Genomic DNA, 19088 nt, shown 5'->3' with positions numbered 1-19088 from the left:
TGTCCAGAATTGCAACCGCAGAAGGATTTCAAGGACTAAATGCATTAACATTCTTGGTTCTCTTAAAAAACAAGGAAAGAAAGAAAAATTAAATTGCTTAGAACACCCACTTAGATGCATGGAAATAAACTACCCTCACTGATCTCATCCCACTGCCACTTCCAATGCAGTCATCTTTATTCCCTTCTGTGTTGCTAATCAAGCTAAAATTAACTCCTCTCCTCCTGCTTACCACACATACTAGCACCACAAAAATCAACACCGGGGCAGGATCAATTGTCTCTCTCAAGTGCGGCCCACCTTGCTTATGTGGTAAATGTATATTTAGGACCTACAGAACCTCTCGTGGGATTTTAACTGAATTTATTGTGGGGCTGGATAGCTGTTTAGACTGGGCAACAGCAAGTAGCTCTTACAAACCTGGTTCAAATACTTCTGAACACCTTCTAGTCATTGTTGGCCTCTACGGACCTCTGTAAAATGGGCTGCTTGAAAATGGGGATTTCAGTCCTGTTTAAGCCAATGTACATCTCAGAAGAATCAACCTCATACTCATCTTCACACTCTGTCAAAGCAGGAGTGACATGTCTTAAGCCAGCATTTCCACAAAGCGCTAGAAGACTCTTCATCAGCATGGCACTTAGTTAAACAGTTTGGGACATATACAAAGGACACAAATTCATTTTACATGGTTGCCACTCGGACAACATTGGCAAAAATGTACATACCATATCCTAGTGTTCGGTTTTAAAGCTGCCTCATTTTAGATCTCAATGTGACATTTCAAAGGCAAAAAAGCCAAATCAAAACAAAATCCCGACCCTACCAGGTAATACCCGTTAAACAAAGCTAAAGTACCGATCAAACTGGCAGAACTATGGAGTGGAACAGAAGCTTAAAAGAAAAAAGCACTCTGTGGAGATAAATGTTCTTCAGGTGTGTGCCTGACAGCAGCCAAGGTTTTATGCTATTAAAAAAATACAATGCACACCACAGTGACAAACAAGGTTATTCCATCCACCCCCATGCTAACTTGCTGTCCCACTAAGTTAATTCAAGTGCACAATGAAAGGCAACTTGTATGAAACAAAGTAGGATGAGACTTATTTCTATATTCTGCTGTCACCACGCTTGTCCTACATCTATCCTTCATGAGATGATGGCAAACTCTCCACTGTAAGACTGAAATGGCAGATGCTGCATACAGTCTTGGATCAGGAGTAAGTTTTGCTCAGCCCTTGCCAAGGGCTCACAGGTCCGAGGCTTCTCAGCTTCCTGTAGGACTTCTCACATCCCACTTTCCCCAGTCCTAGGGCAGTACTGCCAAACCACGGCTCTCAGCCCCAGTGATGACACGCAACCCCTGGCTGCTTCAGGATCCCTGGACCATGGCTATTCTGGCAGCACCAGGCAGTGAGTAGCCAGTCTGACATTGTTTGTTTTCCAGAGATGTCACAGAAATGGCAATACTAGCTCTGTAACACACACATTGCCCACAGTGTTTCTGCACCAGAAAAGGCTGCTAGCCCCCATTCATGACATGCTGAGTTTTTCCCCCCATCCAAGATAAGAGCCTAAGTCTGACTTCCATTCTACCACAGCAGAGACCACAAGAAGTGACTCAGCAGAGCGTGGTCACCACCAGCATCTCTCACTCCTTCCCTGCTTCTGTGAAATTCAAGAGCCCTTCTGAGAGGCTTTCCAAGCCTCTGCTGCTCACACTGATCTTGGTTAAAATGAAAAAGGTCAATATTAACTATTTTCCTTCTTTGCTCATCTTGGCAGAAACACTCAACTAAGTATGTTTCTCCCTCAACCATAAACCTCAATTAACACCTACCTCAGTGCCAAAAAAAGCCCCACCTGCACCCACGCTCTGGGGAACTTCCCTATAACAGCTTCTACAAAGAGTTCTGTTTTCAATAAGAAATTAAGCAGTACACCAAGAATTAAATACGTAGTGACAGCATGGAACTAACTGCAGTGCCACAGCTGGCCTCTACAAGTAGCACTGCTTATTCATTTCCATACCTAACTCAACACCAAGCACTTTAAAACTTTGCTCTACTGCTGGGGAATTTCCAGCTTGCCACAGATGCTGCCCCTTTCAACCACAGAAATCTGGCCACGGCTGCCACAGGCAACACGCAACTTTGATTCTACCCCTATTTTCATCCTACCTCCCATCTTCTTGGGAAGACTCTTCCTTTATTACTACAAGTATCCAGATCCTTGGGAAATTTTTATGCCCTGGAGAAGGAGGAGAAACTAACCATTTGAAAAGATCAGTTCATAAAATCTCCTAATAACCATCAGAGAGAGGAACTTGTTTCAGCATCTTTGTTGGATACACTACAGCAGTTTAATTGTCATGTAAATCTCATTTGCAACGCCATCAACTTTCTTCTAATGGGCCATTCACCATTGTAGGGTTTGCTTTCAAGGAGCCAGCCCACCTCCTTGAAAGTTCTCACAAGCCATCTAGAAGACTTTCCCTTCCAAATCTAAGGAACTACCTATAAACACATTAGCAAAGGCTGTGCAAAACAAAATAACCTCTGTAAAGCTCAGGAAAAGATCCCAATTCCCACATACATATGCCTGAAAAAGCTTGCATGTGGGATGTTACTAACCTTTGAATTCAATCAGACTCTCCAAGAAGGCTCTACCACGCAGAGCGTGACTATGATATATTTTCCTTTGAGGCTGGTTCAGTTCATTTAGAAAGTGATTTGAAAGAGCTAATGTACTATTTATGTACATTATAAAAAACGATCCATATGGAGTCAGACTTTGCAAAATGTTCACTCAAGTCCTTTCCACTCCCTCTGAAGACATTTCACAATCCATTCGATACCCAGTAGAGGAAGCCAGCATTACTGTTTTAAAAGCAGCTCTGAGGGCAATTTAAATGTTTTAAAAGCTGACATCTTCTGGACTCGCAGCCAAATAAACATTTGGGGCAACATAGAGCATCTCTCACACAAATGTCTACAAAGTGACATCCACCTGCAGCCTCCAAAATACTGACATTGAAAGTAAAGGTTAGAAGACCATCCTAGGCACAACCTTCCTCCCTGCTAAAGAGGACGAAAAGAAAATTTTACTGTGATTCAGGAGATGATGATGTACTGGACTGGCTTGTGAAAGACCACCTAGCGGGATATGGCTGACAATGTAAAACAATCCCAAGATTATTAAAGTATTTTAAATCCTGCCAGCATATACAACAGTGCTGAGGGGTTTCTTCCTTGAAAGGAGTTTAACCAACTAAAGTGACAAATGACTCTTGCAAAACAACAGCACGTATGTAAGTTGCTGCCACAGTGGTTTCATTATTTTTAAACTGGGAAATTTTAGAGAGTTAACTTGTCATATTACTGGCATATTCTAAATGCTCCCCTTCCTTTGCTTCAGTATAGTATACAGAATTAGGGAAATATTTTACTTAACAGAGGTATCTTACCTGGAAGCTTCATACAAACTTCATAGTTTGCAATATCAGCTTTTTGAGGAACAAGATTCTAGCCCTTCTCTACTACAGGTTTGTTTAATAAGAACTGTCATACTGGCAATACTATCTGGTGGAGCACAAAGCAGGATGAAATTGAGAAGAAACTGTGAACCACTTCGAGAAGAGGATATACCCACTTGTCATAGAGAGACCTCACATTTGGCATCACTGTCCATCAAAACAATTTTGTTTCCCAAATTCATTCTGTGGCTCTGTTTGCAGTGAAGCACTGATCTGGGACACTCAACTGTAAACAGATCATGTGCAAGTCTACACTACTTGATTGCGCCTATTTCTAACAGCCAGTTTGCATATGCCTTGTTTACACAAAATACAAAAAATGCTAGCAACACTTTTACTGAACCACTACACAGTAGAAATTTTCTCCTAATAATTCCTACGCCTGAAGAAAACTTCAGTGTGTGCCTTAATATTTCATAAAGACATTAGCAGCAAAACATGTGCCAGCCTTTCCTTTGCAGATCTTCCCAGTGCAAAAAGTTTCATTATGGCTTGTCTCTAGACTGTCTGATGGAGACGTGGTGGAAGAGAGCGATTATACAGCTAAATGGACAAGACAGAAGGAGGCAAAGCCACCCAATTGCCAGGCTTGTTGACAGTCAACACCCCTTTATGCACCGTGGGCAGGCAGCCAATCCAAGGTACACCATGTTACGCAAGCCATGAAACAATTAAGAAAAGAAAAAGATCAATAAATAAATAGCAGTTGGCACATCTCCCACACCAAAAGTCTACCTTTACTAGTTTGGGCTACACCTCAAACTGAATATGAAAAGAAAAAACATTTTTGGTCTACCCATCAGGTGGAAACAAAATTTGCTTTCTGTGTCTAGTCCTTTTCTCCTCCCACACAATCAGGATTTTGAGTGTTTAAGAGTCCATAGTTCTTATGCCCTGGAGAGAGGAAAGGCCTTAAGTTGCTCAAGAGCAATTCCTTTAGCAAGTGCACAAACTGGCTCTGCAGGGAGTCCAGTACTGCTTAGTCAAAATGTTGGTGGCTTCTGTATGTGGCCTTAAGGGAGATAGAAGATTAAAACAGTTTGTGTGGGAAGACTTCCCAAGGCTCTCTTTAAAGTGGCACAAAGCAGAAAAAAGGGGTACAGCTATAACACTGTATTTCAGAGAAAAGGGGAGGGAAGTCCTTTTCCACAGTGCTTAGACCACCTCTGCAAAGTTTTTCATCTCCTCATTCTGTTCTAAAAGATGGAGTGGATTGTACTTTTACATGAAAATAGTCTCTTATTCTAGAAGATTCTTGAAACAGGATAATAAGTGGTAACAATGTGCTTAAAGTTTTATTCCACTTACCCTCCTATCCTAATCACACAGTATATATTAACAGAACCAAAGACTGTCCATATTTGCTCCCTCAGCTAAGGCAGAGCTCCCAATTAATTTCTACATTATTTCTCCCAAACTGTCAAAATGTCCTCAAACAACATGAAAATTACATATCGGTACATTTAAAGTAGGGAGGAAAGCCACCATAATAAATTGCACATACACAACAAATGACAACCCAAGAAATTAAACTCACTTTTAAATTACTAAAAATAGATTGGGCAGGGAGGGAAGGGACTATCAATCAAATCTTACTTAAGAGCTGCTGAATATTCAAAGAACAGGCTTCTAATAGACTGCTCTCTCAAGACTGCTTGAAATTTTTATGGTAAAAAATGCACGAGGACATGAAAAAAGGAGCTGTAGGATAACGAAGAGAAAAACACACAACACAGAAGTGGATACAGAGTATTAATTAGGCCATTAAGATCCTTAAATGTTTTACTGTCCAATAAAATATGTATTTCATAAAAATTAAGTGCCATGCAGAAGGAATGCACACATGCATTTTATTGAGCTGTTCTGAAGAAACTGAACACATGAATTACTAGCACAAAACTATTTGTGGACAAGAGTGAATAGACATTAGTTAAATTGTATCTGTGCTATGAAAACAAAGACTATACTATTGGATAAAAATTTTTACTCACATTTACCTAAGTGGGAGATTCAGCTGCTCTATAAGCATCTCGTCAATCTGCTTTTATAAGGAGTCTGCAGTCAACTGAAATAGGGAGACCTATAAATACTTGAAAAAACTATTCAGTGATTAATACTGAATTATTGACTGAAGTGAATGCATTATGACCACACAATAATTTGTACTCACAATTAGTCAATTAACCAAGTCTGGAAGTACATTAAGATGTCTTTTCATAGCCCACATTCAGGAGACAAAAAAATGCTTCAACTTCATCTTACAGATTTGTCAAAAAAAAAAAAGTCACTGCAAAATGACACAGAGATCTCCAGCTCTCTGTTTCTTCGTGTCAATCTTGCAGTCTGTTACATCAGGGCCCACCAGCCAGTCCGGATGCATAAACCAACGTTTAAAAGCTACCTAAGTTTACTAGTCACAAAGCACCGCACATTTGCTGCCTGTCCTAGACATATGCAATTTTAAGACAACAAAGACCTTAACCACCCAATACACTACGGACTAAGCTCTACAGAGTATTTAGCTTTCATACTTTTCTTTCTTTAAAGTAGGAATCCTGAAGTGGCTATCCTAACCATGAGTCTGCAACCTCAGGAAACTCCTAAATGCAGGGACTGAACCAAAGACACATACCATAAAACAAAGCTGGTGTTAGGTATGGCTACGTGGGAGAGAGGCTTCTGTGTTCTGGACTGCTATTAAGAAAAAGGAGAGGAAAGAATCTGTACTAAGAGCCAATGAGATAATTCTTCTCCCTTTTCATTAACATCGCCAGCTCAAAAGCACATGATTCTTCTTTTTTAAACCACATTTCCCCTTGGATTGGGAAGGGAAAGCTGGCTCATCACATCTAACCAGCAGTAAGGTGAAGCTTGGTTGTTAGGCATTTCTGGTTATGGTGCCCCTTGGCTCTGACTGCAGAACACTCAGACACTTATTAGAGCTAGAAGGAGCTCAAAGTAAATTAGCATGTCAGAAGAGCTGATATGGAGCTGAGTGCTAGTAGAGATCCACCCTGAATAAGAAAGCCAGATGGAGCTAACTGTCAAATCTCAAACAGTGGTTTAACAAGCATGTAATGAGCCTGTGTCCCCTTTGTTACCCCGGAGTATCAGAGTGCAGCCCCCCCAAAGCACACAACACAGTCACTGAGCTCCACACTGCCACTGCTGCAAAAATTGTCAATAGCAGACACTAATTACTACACATGGGCCAGTAACAAGACTCTATTTGCATGGCATAAGTAGCAAATTCAAGTAGTTTCCTGTTCTTTACCAACATCCTGTTGCCACATCTACTCCTCCAGGAAACTGCAACACTGAGCAAGAGAATTTGGCATCCCACAGAACAGCTCTGACGCCAAATGGCTATCAGAGCACAGTTACTAAGAGCTTGCTTACAAAGAAAACAATCACATTAACCTTGTTGTCATTTATGCGTTCAGTTATTCGGTGCAAGACTGCGTGTCCCATTTTCGGGGGTAGGGGAATGAAGGAAAAAAGCATTATTTTCATTTGTTACCAGAAGGAATCAAAACAGACACTCTGCAGTCAGGATGCTCACACAGCTGGCACCAAAATAACCAAGACAGACATTGCTACAGGTTTCATCATTTTTATTCCCGTTTTTGTAAAAGCAAAGACTCTTACACTCATTCATCCCCTAGATTTGTATAAAAACACAACAGTAGCAACTGGAAGAATCCCCCAGTCAGCTAAGCATACGTGTCATGATTGAGAGTTTGTTAACACAAAGAAGATACACCAGCATAACTTGAAACTACATTTAAACCTTTATAGCTGAGACTCTGCACAAGAATGTACAAGTGTGGCATGTTCTGGTTAGATTAATCTTTTCATAAACAACACATCAGCTAAACTGAACCAAGCTTGGTTTAAAAGAATACATAAGAGAACATACACTGAGTTTTGCATAGCCTTAGTTTATATTCACAATCTGACTTACAGCACAGCTATTTTTGAATCAACAAATAGAGCAGTAGTTTCATCAGAGAAACTTTCCTTAAACATTTAATATAACCCATGACAAATTGAGCTGCTTAGCCAAAAATTACTTGACATAAATTCATAATTAAAATCAAGTAATCCTTTATCACCATCTTGCTGTGCAACAAAAAAACCTGTTCTTAAATACAGTCTTTGAAATCAAATAAGAGCGTGAAAAAATATAAGACAAAACACTAAGACAGCAAATCTTTAAAGAGTTTCTAGCGAGAGTAAAACCACCATCCACAAGTTGTAGCAAACAATTCAAACAAAGAACAAAAAATGGTTGCAAATGCAGATTATGCAATATTTAAGAAGTAAAACTACATGAGGAGTTATCAGAGTCAACATACATATGCAGCATTTCAGAAACAACTAGTTCTGTAGTCGTGGTTATGTGGTCAAAGCATTTCCTTAGTATGTGTATGTACAGCTTGCAGTTCCCTCCGAGATGTAAGGATACCCGCACTCATACACACCATGATGGCATTGTTCTAACCACAAGAATGGAGGCCGAGTGGTTATAGTGAGGTCATCAAAACACTGCGATACGTTGTATGTTTCTCCGTTTCTCTAGATTATGACAATTTTTTGAACTTTCATCAGTGCCTCGAGTTACTGGCTAACAGACTGTACCATCTCCCTTAGAAAGGGAAATGAAAAGACTGTTGATCTTTCAATTTTCAAGCTTACAATTTTCTGCTTGGTTACTAAACCCCAATGGTGGAGACACCCCCACTACCCAAATGCCAGAGTGAACTTGTGTAGTCACAATACAGAAAGATTAATGCATGCATAAAATTTTGCAGGATCAGCACCTTGATATGTGCTCAGAGTATTGGACTATTTATTTTTATTTTTGTCAAGTTTATTAAGTACCTAGGAAAACACCATTATAAATAAGGCAGCATGCTCTTAATTCACATGGACAGTAAGTTTTCAATTTATAATGGGGCTTATATAATATTTTTTTTTTTTAATTTTAACTCCATGTTTTAATTTATTTTCATACATCCATGTATTTACTTCCCTTGTATTTTATGTTCAAACTAAAAAAATCCTCCATTTATTTCTTCCATTTCCTAAATGCTAAAAGAACTACAGGCTTAAAAAACTTATTTTTACGCTTAGAAATCTCATACTGAAAGTATCCATTTACAATGGAAAACACAAACTTCAGGCTCCATTAATAGTGCTACTGCAAAAATACAAAATGGTCACAGAAGCAATAAGTAAATATCCCACAAAATATTCCCAGACAAGCACCATTTTCCAATCTACTGAGCTCCTAGCTCAGAAAGCTCAAGTGCTATTATCAGGCTACGCTCAATCAACACTTGCAATTTTTAGTCAATAGAACTTTTGTACTTAGGAGCATTTGAAAACCTGACCCATAGCTGCTTAAAATTCAGGTTAGCAAGCTTAACTTTCAACTGTTTCAGTTCCTTTGGTTCTGGGGGCAGGGTGTGTGTGTCTATCAAATAAGTACTTATTTTAGTTACTGGAAGTCTCTAACTTGTCACTTCTTTCAAAAACTGAGTCAATTTTGAAGATAACAAAGAAAAAGTTAATAATTCAGAATTAACCCGATCCTGTAAACATCTGATTACACTGTAAATTTGAAAAAAAATACAGTCTTCAGCAGGAAAAAGTACTCCAGCTAATAGTTCCTCCTCTATCTTATGTTTTTGCTCGTATCAACAGTTTTAAAATCTAGTGCATACCCTACTGACAGTCTTGAGTTTCTCTCTTTTTTTTAATAGAAAAATACCCAGATATTTATTCATAGATTTCCAGCTTCCACTAGCACAGCTAAAAAAGTTTCTAGCAATCCTTAATTTGATTTAAAACACTTATTTTTTTAACATAAGGACTTCCGTAATTTCATCTTATTTGTAATGCTTGCTGTAGTATGGCACTTGTTAATTAAATAGATTAAGGGGTCTTCAGCTGTAGTACGAGCCCTCTACTCTTCCACCCACTTTGTTTCTAACTGTCATTAACCTCTAGGAAATGCCGTCCTTGTTGGTCATCATTGTTTAATTATAATTCATAGTTATGTCATCACATCTGTGAAATATAATCTTCCATAACAACACAGCTGTGAAATACGATACTCCTGCCTAGCAGTGAAATTCTGGTTATAGCAGATTATACATACACATGATGTCGATGGAGGAAGTGATACGAAACTTTTCAAAGGCCCTTGATTTTGAACACGTCTATTGTGTTAGGAGGGACGTACAGTCTTCGAGAAAGGTCTCAAACTCTTCCTCTTTCCTCCCTTCCCCACCTCTCCTGACAAAACTTTCCATTATTTTTAGGAATAACTACTTCTAAACTTAGAAGAGGGCTTATAACAGAGAAGTTTTATACAGAAAAGGTGAAGTGAGAAGATACCTCAGAAATATCATCTATGAGTCCAGGATCTGTTTTTTAACAAATAGTATGAATTACATCTGAAAGACACTTTTTTCCTGGAACTCTCTGCTTTCATTCATGATCTCATGATGCACAAGCATCTCCTTTTCTTGTAACATAACAGCAGCAGTGACTGCATTGGTCCAAACAAAATAGGATTTGTATGTTTCTGCTATCCTTCACAGGTGGGGAAAAAAAAGGGGGGAGGGGGACAACTATTCAAACAACTGGTTCTTAGAAGATTACCAGCAAGAGCTCCCCACAACACAAGGACATCCCACCTAAATCGTTAAATGGAATGGCCATTAATTCCTGAAATTTAACAAAAACCATACATTCTGCTGGTACATGGAGAAGGTATGGCTGTATCAAACAGGGCAGTAGTGTTACCATAAAATACTACTCAGAAAAAATTGTGGTTTATACCCTAAAACCTGTGTGGTACAAACTATCTTCACTTTGTCCTACTTTTGACAATATTAGTTGGCTAGCAGTAAGCATACAGGCTTCAGTGCTTTGTTTTGTTTACTGGGGGAGGAGGTGTGTGTACTTGTGTGCATGTGGAGGGGGCTGACTGGGAGAGAATTGTCTGATTTTTCAAGAGTGGATGTAACAGCAGACAGGAGAACAGTTTAAAGGCTCAATCATGACTGTGCATTCAAAGCTTCAACAGGATTTTCTTTTTTTTTTTTTTTTATCCCCCCCTGGTCTGGGTTACAATCCATTGACTGGCCAGTAGAAGGCAAGGAGTTGTTTACCTGTTAGAAGCAAGGGGGCAAATTCCTTTAGATTGATGCAAAACGTTTTCCTACTCTGGAAAAAAGGAGGAGCATCAAGTTTATTTATGTAGCTCAAACAGCAGCCAAGCAAAGAGGATGCCTTATTGTGCAGAGTTCATAACTGTAATTAAACTCCTCCCTTTAAAGCGACGAAGAAGGAAAATTGCCATTCCCCTTCCAGGAGTCATGAGCAAATGGAAGGGGAGAGAAACAAGCAACCAAGTCACTGCTTGAGAGAGTTTTTGAGCACAATGCTTATGATTAACCAACTGAAGAAACAGAATGACAGGGAGGAGAGAGCTCGCACAGATAAACTCGGAGCCAGAGGGAGTGACAACAGAAATGCCCTGGGCTTTGGGTGGTCTTGTTTTACAAAGCAAGATTAATTAAACAGACACTAAAGGACATCTCTTTTAGAAAATGGAACACGTTACAAACCAAAACGCCTCAGAGAGCGAGTAGCTAGGGAGTTATAACTAAATTACTAAGTACAAAATGAAGCAGCCTGCAGAGGAAATGAGTAATTAAAAAACCCTCCCCTGAGCAACAGGCTGGTGAGAGAGGGATAACTCCAGGACCCTGGTGCTGGAGGTAAACGGTACCAAAGCCAAAAACTGCCAGATGAAAACAGCCTTTTATACGAACAAAAAAAAAGCCTAGTGGAACATCATAAAAACCCAATCTCCTGCCTTTACAGCGTGTTTTCACTTAGAGATGGCATTAGACACAGTCAGTCTGGTACAACCTGAAGAGATGCACACAGGAATTACATCACCCACCACTACCACGCTGCTGCCCCTGGGGTGAAGCATGGCAGTCGTTGGACAGTGCTCAGCAACCATAAACAATGTTTTCAGAGGAAGAAATAGATTAACGCCAACCTCATTCTTCTTTCTGTAAGACAGTTTATCTAAAACACAGCACAGACAACTACCTCCTTGCGAGCACAGAAAACCCCAGAAAACCCTTCCGCATCCCTCTCCCCTTCCTCAACCAAGCAAAGACACCCTGAGCGCCTGCTCTCCAGGGCTCCTGGTGAGCAACATCACCCATGGCCCGGCCCAACTCCCTCTTTTTTCTCTTAGCCCAGAGAGACACCAGGAACAACACCCAACTTGCCAACCCTAAAAATAAGCACTCTGGCAAAGTGGTTTTCCAACTTTTTCCAGTAGATCTTTTCCAGGGAAGACAAGCCCTGGGTGTAGCAAGTTTTAGCCCACTGACAAGAGTCCTTCTTCTCTCATTTACCTTTTGGAAGCCCCTTAAGGGCCACCAGTTGAATACGAGTCTGCTGGCAGGCAAGGCACGGAGGACAATGATCACGGGGCACAGCCCGCTGGAGGGGCACCCTGTGGTGAGGGGCTCACACTTTTTCCCCAGCCATGGCTCCCTCAGAGAGAGCAGCCCCAGCCCTGACGAACATCATCCCCTTTCTCAGTCGCGGATGGCAGCAAGGCCAGGAAGGTGAGGAGATCCCTTGTTGATGTTGAGGTGGATGTCGAGCGGATCCACTGGCAGGTCACCAGGCAGACATCCCTCAATGCCACCTCGGGCCCTCCATCAGGGGAGAGTCCCTCACCCACCGTGACCAACTTCAAGCGAGGGGCCCCTCACCATCCCCTCAGGCTCTCTGCGGTCTGGGGAGGGAGGGCCTCAAGGCCACCTTCTTCAGAGGCAGCCCCTCACCATCCCCTCAGGCCCTCTGTGGGCAGGGGGGGCATCCCTCACTGTCCCCTTCACCCGCGGTGGCCCCTCGCCATCACCTCAGGCCCTTCTCCCGGCAGACCCACGTCCCCTCCGCGGGGCGGAGGCACCTCACCGTCTCCTCGGTGGGGGCCGAGGGACCCCTCACCGTCCCCTTCTTCGGAGGTCGCTCTCCGCCCCCTCGGCCCCTCTCCACCCAGACCCGGGTGGTTCTCCGCCCCCTCAGGCCCTTCCCCGGCTCCCTCCCCGCAGGCCGCGGGGCTCTCCCTCTCCCTCCGGAACGGGCCCAGTCCCGCGGGCCCCCGCCGCCGCCGCCGCCTCCCCGCGCTGCCGCCGCCCCCGCGCCCCCGGCCCGGCCCGGCGCCCGCCTCGGCGGCACTCACTGCGGCGGGAGCTGTAGGGCCGGGCCGCCGCGGCGCTGGAAGGCGCCGTCCACGAAGACGCCGTTCTTGCCGAGGCAGCGCAGGTAGAAGTGCGGCTCCTGGAAGCTGAGCTGCAGGTGCCGCCGGGAGATGAAGCTGGAGTGCCCCATGTTGACGTCCACCGAGCCCTGCGAGGAGTTGCGGCCTATGGTGACGGCCGGCTGCCGCATGAGGAACTCGAACTCGCGGCCCTGCAGCCTCGCCAGCACCGGGCCGGCGGAGGCGGCGGCGGGCGGCGCGGCCGGGGGCGGCGGCCCGGGAGGGGGCGCCGCGGCGGGGCTGCAGGGCGCCGAGCGTAGCGCCAGCAGAGCCCGCGCCCCGCTGCTGTCCTCCCCGACTTCGGCCATGTTCCCAGGCAGGGAGCGAGCCAGCGTGCCGGCCTCCGGGGCGGAGCCGGCGGGGCGGGAGCGGGGGGGAGAAGCGGGGCGGAGCGGCAGCCGAACCCGCCGCCGCCACCGCCGCCGCCGCCTTCCCCTGCCTCCCCGGCAGCACCGCCGGGCCCGGCCGCCCAGCAGCGATTTATGGCGCGGGGCGGGGGCTGGCAGCGCCGGGCTCGGCGGGGACGCGGCGCCGCCTGCAGGCCCGGGCGGGCCGGCTGCGCCGGGCCCCGGGCCCCGTTCCTCGGGCAGGTGCTGAGGGAAAGACCCCCCCTCTGAGGGGAATCCGGCCACCTCGCCCCCGAACCTGACAGAAAAATGGCTTTCTGCCGGGTCCGTGAGTTGAATCGCCTCAGAAACTCTCCGTCCCCCGCCCCCCCCGCGCTGCGCTGGAGAGGTGCCCCCACCCCTAAAACTGTCCCCGCTCGGGGGTTTCTGTGGGGCAGGGACACATCCAGCCCCACAGCCGGACCCCGGGGCATCGCCCACCTTTGGGTACAGAGCTGCCGTGGGTTCGACCGACTTAGGCCGAGTGAAGCGGCGTGGTGTTGTTGCCTCGTCATGTCGTGACACCGAAACCCCTCCGCGCTCTTAGCGGGGGATTTAATGGCAAAGCGATTTTAATATCCCTGGACTGCTTGCAAAGGCTTGCCGAACGGGGAGATTCATCCCAGGTACGGAAAGGTGTGAGTTTAAAACACCTTAACACGCTTTTATAGAGGTTTTTTATATATATATGCACACACCCATATATATATATGTATATACTCATAGAGTGTTTTTTAAAATATACAGCTTTAATCTCGTATAGTTTTTCATTATAAGGGAGTGTGTGTAGGTTGCTTAGCTTGCATTACACTATTTATTACTTCAAATTACTTCTTATTTTTTTTATATTATATGAGTTACTTGTATGAATGACAAAGGTCATGCTTTTTGCAACAACAGCATGTATTTGGATCATGTATACTTTATACTGGTTAGATTATCCAGATTAAACAGGTGAAACTTTTCTGTATAGGTGCGCCAGTGATACTTTGCAGAATCCCGAATTGTTAAGTAACCAGAAAATACAATGAATTTGACAATCTTGGGAGAGGGAGCAGCCATAATTGCTTATTGCTTCAGCTCGTGTGGGGAATGTGGCAGCTCGTAGCAAGGCTGCTTGACAGCTTAGAGGAGATGGGGAAAAAAAAATCCCATAACTGGTCAAAAGTGCAGAGCAAATTTCAGCTATGAAGACTGTAATTAAACGAGCTGGAATCGGTCCAGGACCACAAGGTTAACATCCCTGTTCCTGGAACATCTTCCCTGAGATGTTTAATGACTGCTGAGCAGTCGGGACCTGAGTTAGACATCTCACCCGAGACATCATCTTCAGTAAGAGTGCTCTTTGCCACTACAGTTCAATACCAACCGAGAGGAAGAAAGAAAAGGACCGTCTTTCTTACAAAACACCAATACCACTTCCTATGCAGCAGAGTCTGCCCTCCAGCAAGGCTCAGCAGAGCCAGGCACAGCAAAAGGTTGCAGTCCCCAGGGCAGGAGAGGGAGAAAAGGAATCCCTGGAAGGGGCATGGAGAGGAGGGAGGTGATCGCAAGAAATGGCCATCCCGTGGGCCTGGAGTTAAATTGCAGCCGAAATAGTGCTCTCAGACGGCAAGGAACAAATAAGCGGGGTCACGGCACAAAGCAGCGGCATAACCTGGATGCCGGTGCAGAGCTGCTCCACTCGCACCCATCTGCCTGAGCTCCTCTCCTGCTCCAAACTGCTCAGCATCAGCAAACGCTCATGGCCAGAAAGTAAAATGTGGCCATCTGGTAGGTGAGAGCCAGTGGCACGCTGCCTGATGGGAGAGCTAGCTCAAGCCTTTTGCCCGTTCACACCAGGACAAGAGTGCTGCTAAGTGTGCTTAAAAAAGGGACTCAGGCTGGTAGGCAGGTGAGTGGGAGCAGGCAAGGCGAGACCTCATATCACAGCAGTGTTTGACCTATGAAAAAAAAGAGAAACCAGCTCCAGAGAGATTTTAGTTCAAGTCTAAAGCTTTCCTAAAACCCCAAATGGTGACGTCTGACAAGAAGGACCCTGAAAGGATCAGAAATAGGGTGAGGCTGTTACCAGATGTTGGCAGTAAATGTTTCCACGGCTGCATGGGAAAACGCGGCGCGGGCAGGCTGGCTGGCAAGGCAGGAGCCAACCCTGGCATGGGCAGGAGTGGGGTGGTGGTTCTAAATACAGGAGTTGCAGGCAGCCCTGTGGACCCGTCTGATGTGGGGCCAAGAGGCGTGTCGCTGCCAGGTCTGGGCGTCATTACCCATCCCACATTGGATACAGGCTACGGATTTCTGCAGCTCCAGTCGGGGAATAACCCCAGGGCTGGCACGTGAGGCTGGCTGCGAAGATCCTCGTGCTGCTCAGAGTCTTCTCGGGCTCCCAGCGCAGACCCAGTGCAGCCTCGCTGCTCCAGGGCTGCCGAACTGGGGGTGCCGATGGGCACGTCCACATGTGTCACGGTCACTCTGCAGCCACCAAGACACTCCCACCGCTCCAGTCAGTGAGATACTTTTCCTAACAAGTCTTTTTCTCTCTGCCTGGACATTTCTTCTGAGTGGAATTTGCTGCTTAAGAAAGTACCGCCGCCGAGATAAACCCCAGCTTCATGCAAAATGTGATCAAGCGGTGCACAGAAACAGGATTCCTCCGAGCTGCTTGATGGGTTGTGCTTAGCATCGTGTCTCACCAGCCCATCTGCCTGTGGCATCCGTTCCCTAAGCTCCTTGCGCTGTGAGGAACAGAGCGCTCTGCTCGGCTCTAATCCACCCCGCAACGGCATCAAACCAAGGGCCCTTCAGACAAGGAAATGCTTTGTGCTTCTCCAGTCAACTAATCCTGCTTAAAGTCAAGCCGGCTGCCCCACTGTAAATGCCTGACGTAAATGCACTCCAAATTGTTTGAATTAAATTAATCTCATCCCGTATGGCTGGATTGACTTTAAAGTGGTTCATTTTCCTCGGCAGGGTTTTAGATGGGTATGTCTGCAGGTGTGGCTGAACTTCCTGACTCTACAAGTTGCCTACCAAAATATTCAGGTGGCCAGGAGCTGCCAGCCAGGTACCGTGAGCTGCGGGGAGCCGAGGGGACGGAGCAGCCCCGGCAGGAGCTGGGGAACAGTACGGTCCTTGTGCCACCCCTGTGGTGTGCCAGGCACTGGTGCAGTGCTCGGATGCAGGAACGGCACCTTGGCCATCCCCAGCCATCCGAACTGGCCAGCTGTGGGCTCGCTCCAGCCAGGACTGTGCTCGGGCACTAGCATGGTGTGATGCCAAGACCCTGTACAAGCATGACTGCTTGTGCACATGCAGAAATAATCCCTTCTGGCACGCACTTTGTAGAGACACCTTGAGCCATTTTGAGATGCTGCCCTGCTCCACCACGTCTATGCAATAGGGCAACCTGAAACGGGAGGAGAAATTAAACATTCAAACGAAGCAGCTGGGAAGGGGACAGTGAGAGCAGAAACTAGCTGGGATAGAGTCGACGTTAATCAGAGAGCGGTGCAAAACCTGACTGTCCTTTGTCAAATATTTGTCTGGCAGTGTGTCATCGCTGACTGTCTCAATACAGGGATATATGGCAGTAATCTGTTCTGCGCTATCAGTTGTGGGCAAATGAATGTAATGGGTTGTTATGGTCACCCAGATACCACCACATTGGGCAAACACAAATCTTGCAAAAACAGTGATAAAACGGTACATTTCTGCATTTATCTGCTGGATGACATTTGCTTAAAAACACTTAGTTTATGTAAGTGAAATGCTGCCTTTCTATAGCAATTCTGATGCATGAGACTGAATACATATTTATCAAGCCCCAATTCAGCAAAGAAGCTGCCTGGCTTTGACACTGCAGGAAATCTGCTCTACCCCCAGACCAAAGTGTAATTGAAAAGCAGCTTCGACAGAAAGGAACGATGTGAGCTGCACACTGGGCATGAGCCGCTTAATATATTTACCCAGTAGCTAGACAACACATTGATGCTCACAATGAAAGCTAGCCTAATGTGCACAGTGTTGACCCAGGGAAGGAGGAGGAGAATAGTGAAAGAAACCAATTACTCTAAGGAAAAGAGACGCTGCTGTCTCTGGGCTAGCCCATGCCAGCATTTCTCCCAAGCACGGTGCCAATGTGATGGGGTTAAAGGCGATAGGGCTTCCACTGATGTAAAGTGTGCATCATTAGCAAGCGAGCAGAGAATTCAGGACCTGCGCCACACAAATACTTTGATAAAATACAAAAGAAGAGGGCAGTGTTCCCTCAAATTCCTGCCCAGCTCCCCGCAGCACTTTTCCCTTTCCCATCCCTCAGCCATCAAGTAGGTTTTGAACACTGTTGTGGTTTTTGTCCATACTGATTTGAAGTAACGTAAGTGATAAACAATGTGCCCTGTATCTGTGGAGCTACTTTCCACAATGCATCTGCACTCGGGAGCAGCCTCACTTCTTTCTTCAGCTGGGTGGGTTTTAATTCTGCTTTGTGTCTCAGGGAAATCACAGTGCTGTGACACTGGAGCAAAAAAGGGTTTGCACTTATACACGTCTGGTAGGATTTTCATAACCAAGTGGCTGCAAAAAGTTAAATAAAATTCATTGTTTTGAAACATATTCAGGTGCATGATAGTATGTGTCTCTCTCACACACACACTCTTGCACAGTGTCTGACCCAGCCTCCCATGGGCTTTCTACCTGTTTTCTCAATTCTGTTGCATGATCTGTGCTTTTTAGCCCAATCCTTATGTCTCTCCAGTGATGACCCTTGGTCCTGATTTGGGGCAACCGGTATAAATCTGCCTGCCTGCAGAGGCTGTATCCACAACACGGATCTCTGACCAGGAGGGCACCTGCAAGGCTCACGGTGGCATCAAGGATGTGACCCACCACTGAGGGTCTGGGGAGCACAGCGGAGCCCTCATCCCATCTGGGACACCCGTAAATACACCTCCTCAATTAGAACAGCTTTACAAATCTTTCACAGCAGCTCTGAGCCAGGTTTTAATCCAGATGGCCTGATAAGAGAGGGTTGGCCTGTGGAGGAGGTGATACACTGGCAGAGGAATTCTTTCTTGTCCCCGCACAGCTTTTAATCAGCAGAAGGTTGAAGAAAACAACAGCAGTGAGCCAGAAATGTGGCTGAGAGCACTCACGGTCCCGAAAGCTCACAAAGGATACAAACCCACCATTTTTTTCCTAAGGCCAATAGGCTGCTATGCTGAAGGGAGCAGCATCAGAGTCAGAAAAAGGCATGCAAACAGTGGGACCTAGTGCAAGGGGGGCATCACTTAAAACCTGCTCGGTGAGGGCTGCCTCCTGCAAGGTGCTGTGCGCTTCGTGCTGGGTGCTGAGCAGTGGCCTTGGTGCCTGGTGAGATGGGGCTAAATGAGATGCTGCATCTGTTAGCTCCCTCCCAAGAGCAGCACAGCCTGGAAAGATTGTTCTTTCCATAGTAATGAATTTTTTCATTTTTAAATCAGCTGTGATCCTGTTTACTGTAAACTCCAGTATGCTGGAAATGTTTCTATCACAGTTTATTTAGGTTTCACAGGGATTTTTTTCAAATCACACTTATCAAGAATGTATTTTCACAGCAAGTTCTCTGAAATACAATAAAGTCCTAGGAACATCTGATGCCCAGACTCTGCCATTCCCTAAGATATTATATGATCTGCTCATTCCCCATGCAGAAATGCTGTTGCTTTTCTAGAATCCAAGCCAGAGCCTGTCTGATGTATGATAGCCCATTTTGGAAAGCCTTGAACAAGGCCATTTGTTGTCGAGATAATTTTACAAA

General features: G+C 45.3%; 1 protein-coding gene across 3 annotated transcripts in view; it reads right to left on the bottom strand.

Moving 5' to 3' along the window:
- Positions 1 to 13329, bottom strand: part of FOXK1 (forkhead box K1) — a 57915-nt gene extending 44586 nt beyond the window's left edge. For all 3 annotated transcript variants that reach the window (XM_049791772.1, XM_049791773.1, XM_049791774.1), the window contains exon 1: positions 12828 to 13329. In XM_049791772.1, coding sequence (XP_049647729.1) covers positions 12828 to 13213 — 386 coding nt within the window. In that variant the 5' untranslated portion in view covers positions 13214 to 13329. The remainder of the gene's footprint in view (positions 1 to 12827) is intronic.
- Positions 13330 to 19088: the final 5759 nt, after the last annotated feature.

The sequence above is a fragment of the Accipiter gentilis genome, chromosome 33 (genome assembly GCF_929443795.1).
Source record: "Accipiter gentilis chromosome 33, bAccGen1.1, whole genome shotgun sequence".
Taxonomy (NCBI): domain Eukaryota; kingdom Metazoa; phylum Chordata; class Aves; order Accipitriformes; family Accipitridae; genus Astur; species Astur gentilis.
This window is presented reverse-complemented; position numbering and strand designations above follow the sequence as displayed.